General features: G+C 43.0%; 1 protein-coding gene across 2 annotated transcripts in view; it reads right to left on the bottom strand.

Annotated features, from left to right (window-relative positions):
* Nucleotides 1-626: 626 nt before the first annotated feature.
* The window catches only part of LOC135104211 (cholinesterase 1-like), a 13,632-nt gene continuing 9,293 nt past the window's right edge, over nucleotides 627-4,965 (bottom strand). For both annotated transcript variants that reach the window (XM_064011337.1, XM_064011338.1), the window contains exons 9-12: nucleotides 3,514-3,667; nucleotides 2,210-2,336; nucleotides 1,833-1,947; nucleotides 627-856 (exon numbers count right to left, since the gene is read on the bottom strand). In XM_064011337.1, the coding sequence (XP_063867407.1) occupies nucleotides 779-856; nucleotides 1,833-1,947; nucleotides 2,210-2,336; nucleotides 3,514-3,667 (474 nt within the window). In that variant the 3' untranslated portion in view covers nucleotides 627-778. The remainder of the gene's footprint in view (nucleotides 857-1,832; nucleotides 1,948-2,209; nucleotides 2,337-3,513; nucleotides 3,668-4,965) is intronic.

Here is a 4,965-nt window from a genome sequence, read left to right as displayed (position 1 = left end):
CTTGCCGCAGTCTCCGGTAAATACTAGAGCATGTGTTAGTACGTCTGCTCCTTCCAAATACAGGGTAGTTTCTGAGTATGAGTAAGTGCTCCAACTGCCTTCCCGCGCCGCTGACCACACCCGCTCCTCGCGCTGTCTCTACCTGAATAAAACACTTTACTTTTAAAAGTTTTGCTGATCAGACAAAGGGGGCCAGATGAACACTGGTCATTTCATTGTCAAGGGCAACTCTTCTGCTGCACACTATGTGAGACTCAAACTGACTGAACAGAAGGAAATAAGGTAAATTAATCAGGGAAGGAGAGTGTCTGGGCATGGAAATTCTTAGAGCAAGTTAATGTCAGGGAGCGGCCACTCTTGACCATACCCTAGCCGGCCCCCCCCCCCCTCTCTCTCTCTCTCTCTCTCTCTCTCTCTCTCTCTCTCTCTCTCTCTCTCTCTCTCTCTCTCTCTCTCTCTCTCTCTCTCTCTCTCTCTCTCTCTCCTTGTTTATTATCTTTTCTTTTTCATCAGTCTTTCTTTCTTCATTGCATTATCTCGCTGTACATTACACAATTGCTAATCGGTGTCAGCAGTTAAACCACAGAAGCTATCCCTCACTCCACAGGCAAAGTGATGTTTTCCTGCATTGGATTTGCATTTATTTATCATTTATTTATTTTTATGCATCTAGAGCCTACATTGAACAGCTTACGTATTTAATTTAGTGAAGAACTCATTGGTTCTCCTCACATTGAGGTGGCAGAGCAAAGGTCAGGAGTGAGGCGATCTGCAGCTCTTAAAAGTCTTCAAGGAAACGTTCTGGGTAGAGCACCTTGTTAATCTTGGTCGGCATGGAAGTCCAGAATTCACGGTGCTGCAATGAAATAAAACCAGTATAGAGACACTGGCAGTTTTAAGATAATATTGTGTGAAATGAAAATGTACTACCTGTGTTGCAAGAAAAGTAACTTAGATCACGTTCCCATGTAGAAAGTACGAGTATACATTGAACTCTTCATGATCAAGCAATTTGTCGCCAAGGGCAACCTACAGGTAACCTTGAATATTTCTGTCACATTGGGAAACTGGTGAAAGCTTAAGTCAGGTACAAATATCAGGATGCCGAACGAAAAATGCTCAAGAAAAACTGTGGTTGGCCAATTATTGATACATATATTGTGAGAAATATGGGTGTCTTAGTGATGGAGTCAAAAGGCAATCCGTGCAATCCTAGTACATAAAGTTAGAAAAACTGGACAGTGATGCAATGGCGATCTCTCAGTAGAGAGAAACATCCTGTTGAGAATTCTTCCACTTCTAGTCGAAGGTCAGTTCGGATTTGTACTCTCAGCATATTTTAACAGACATTATATAGAAATCTGGCACAGAAAAAAAACGACACGAAGGACAGACATAAAACATCACGGAAAAAAAAAAAAAAACTGACAGCGAGACAAAACTGATCACCTTGAATGTAGAGTAGAGATATGTTCTGTGACAGTAGATGGATAGATTAAGGAAAGACGGTAAAAAAAAAAAAAAAACTTCGTTAACTAACTAAAGGTAGTAATAATAATTATCATTATGATGATGATAATGATAGTGATGATGATAACCATCACCATGATCATAATCACAGAAAAGACAGTATTGTTCGTGGTTGTGGCGGTGGTGGTAGTGGTGGTTGTAGTTGTTAATGGAATGACTAGAAAAGGTAGTGACCTTTCATGGGCAGTTTATCATCTTCCCCCTTTAGATGAATTTCTCAGCATTTTCATCTCTCCAAAAGAAGAGATGACATCAGCATGATATAAATTTTGATGATCAATGATCTAGTTGTTTGCTCTCACCTGTCTGTCCACCGTCTGCATTGTGGGGATGGTGGTAATCGATAAATAGCGGAGAGGGCCTTCCGGCTCTATGGGAGTCCACCTAAAGCCCAGAGTCCCGTTGGCGGTTGGGTTCCTGAAGGAGAAGGAACATAAGTACAAGGCCATGATTATTTTTTGACTTTTGCCCACTAGAACGATCAAGACAAACTTTTAAGATTATGGTCTTTTTCGGTTTTTACAAAGTACTTTAGTTTTGGCATTTAGCAACCGTTACCCAGAATGGATGCCCTTCCTCGTACCGTGGCCAGGATTTGGACCCGTGCGCCTGAGGATCTTCCACTGTGCCACGGCGGCCCTTCATAGGAAGATAATGAAAAGTCACGAATTTAACTTACCCTGTGAAAGCAAAGTTAGTAAAGAGATCTACAAGGATCTCCTGCACTTGTAGATCTTGGAGCCTTTTCAAGGATCCCATCGCAGGGAAGTCGAAAAGGTAGATCATATCGTCTCCATGGCCGACCACTGAAACATGAATAAGTTATTTGCTTATGCAAGCTTTTGTTCTGCAGTAGAAAGAAAAAAAATAATAGCCGCACTTTATGCCTGTGCTTGTAATCAGTCTGAGGCTAAATAAAAGGTATTGTCAAATTATTTATTTTACATTAGAAGGGGGCCTGTAATATGGCACAAAAAGAAAGAAAGAAATCATGCTACCACCTTGAATTGTCGTTCATAAAGAAGTTAAAAAATCCAAATAGGTCCTGTCTAACTTTTAAGATATTTTGGTAATTCTCTCTTGAATCAGGTTGGAAAAAACGCAGCTATAGGCACAGGTCTAGATTTTACGTGTGAAAGGATGAAAGATGTAGGATACTGGTCAAGTCTATATATATACGAGTATATATATATATATATTTTTTTTTTTTTGCGAGACTTCGAGAAGATAGTAAGACACTGTGGTCAAGTGTGGGAGATTGAAGACAGCTAAAGTTGAGAAATTGATTAGGTGGAAAGATTTTGACTCCATCCTGCTTAGTAAGATAGTGTGAGAGGAGCCTCTCCGTATATGGAGCTTTATTGTTTAGAAAAGGATAGTCTAATTAAATTAATTCAGTGTAAGTGAGGGGGCCAGTTTACTATGTACTGGTGCAGTGGTAAAACGGCGCCATAGGAAACTTGAGATGTAGGTGCAAAAACACATACAGAAACTGTGTAAGATAAGGATAAAGTTGGGGACATACGTTATCTCCATCTCATTGGTAGAGAAACGCTCCCTGTGAGGGAAACTTAAAAATTAAAGATCTATACCAGACTCTATCTAAAGCTTTTGAAAGTAACAGAAAAAGTTTCACGGAAACCTCCAAGAGAGGATGACCAAGATTCATTAATGGAAGCTAGAAGATCGTTGATGAAACATTCTTTACGAAGTCCTTGTTGACCATCACCAATAAAGTTGTGAGCTGATAGATGTGTTTTTGTGGTGTGCCTAAGGTCCCTTGAAACGTTCCTCGTTAATATACTTATGATAGATAAAACTGTATTGATTATGAGACGGCATGCTGTTAGAACTGTATACATAGATGAACTGTACTGGAATGAGAGAGAGAAAAAAAAAAAAATCATTTGCCTTTGGCTCTTAAGTCTTTTGTTCTGGTGCGTCATAAGCCAATGTAATGTTATAGGTAGTTAAGATACTTACTTTTTCTCTCTTGTGTAATATTCGCATACAAAAACATGAGCGACTTCTCAGGAGGATGATCGAATTGGTACATGAACGTCTTGGTGCTGGGATCCTTGGCGTGGAACTCAACCGTCATCATGTTGGGGGCTAGGAAGTATCGGTCACCAGCAGCCTTTGATAAGACAAAAGGTAAAAGTGCTTGTATGTGTGTGTGTGTGTGTGTGTGTGTGTGTGTGCGTGTGTATATATATATATATATATATATATATATATATATATACGAGGTGTGTCATTAAAGTTCCAGGACTGGTGTCCTAAAAGATGAATTTCAAACCCAAGCCACAAACCACCATATTTCCCCTTCAAAGTAATCCTTCTGGAGTATACAACTGCGCTGCCAACCCTCTACAGTCACTAATCTTTTTCTTACGTGCTTTTAAAATCATGTCCTCTGTTGCAGGTCGTTTAACAATGAGCGCTGAACAGCGAACAAACTTGAAGTTTTTGGTGCAGTTGGGGAAAACGCCGTCAGAAGCACTGGGTATGCTGCAAAAAGTGTACGGGGATGAGACAATGTCACGCTCACGTGTTTTTGAGTGGTGCAAGAGGTTCAAAGAGGGCCGGGAGGACGTGGAAGATGACCCCAGGAGTGGAAGACCCTCAACGAGCAGGAATGAGGCCAATGTTGAGCGTGTCAAGCAGATGGTGCGTGACGATCGTCGGTTGACTGTTCGAAAGATCGCAGATGAGCTTGGCATGAACCACAACAGCGTGTGGAAGATTATCACTGAAGATCTGGGCATGCGGAAAGTCTGTGCGAAGATGGTGCCGAGACTCCTGAACGATGACCAGAAGGGACGACGCATGCAGGTGTGTCAGGACATCCTCGAGCGTCTGGAAACTGAACCAGACTTGCTCAGGAGAGTCATCACCGGCGATGAGTCCTGGGTATTTGAGTACGACCCGGAGACCAAACGCCAGAGCCTTCAATGGAAGAGTCCGGCGTCGCCACGGCCGAAGAAAGCAAGGCAGTCCAGGTCCAGCTTCAAGGTCATGTTGATCGCTTTCTTCGATGTGAGGGGCATCGTCCACTGCGAGTTCTTGCCACAGGGCCAGACAGTCAACCAACATGTGTACAAAGAAGTACTGCGGCGTCTGCTTCGTGCAGTGCGCGAGAAGAGGCGGGAGTTGTGGCAGGGCAACTCGTGGCTGCTTCACCACGACAATGCGCCTGCTCACAATGCCCTGAGCATCAGAGAGTTCTTGGCCAAGAAGAACATCGCCGTGCTGGAGCAACCGCCCTACTCACCTGACCTCGCTCCGTGCGACTTCTTCCTCTTCCCCAAGCTCAAGGAGGTCATGAAGGGGACCCGTTTTGATGATGCGGACGACATCAAAAAGGCCGTGACGACGGAGCTGAGGAGCATCCCGCAAGAATCCTTCCAGCAGTGCATGCAAGCCTGGCAGAGA

Source organism: Scylla paramamosain, chromosome 10 (assembly GCF_035594125.1).
Source record: "Scylla paramamosain isolate STU-SP2022 chromosome 10, ASM3559412v1, whole genome shotgun sequence".
Classification (NCBI taxonomy): Eukaryota; Metazoa; Arthropoda; class Malacostraca; order Decapoda; family Portunidae; genus Scylla; species Scylla paramamosain.
The sequence above is the reverse complement of the archived record's forward strand: the minus strand, read 5'-3'. Positions and strand labels throughout refer to the sequence as shown.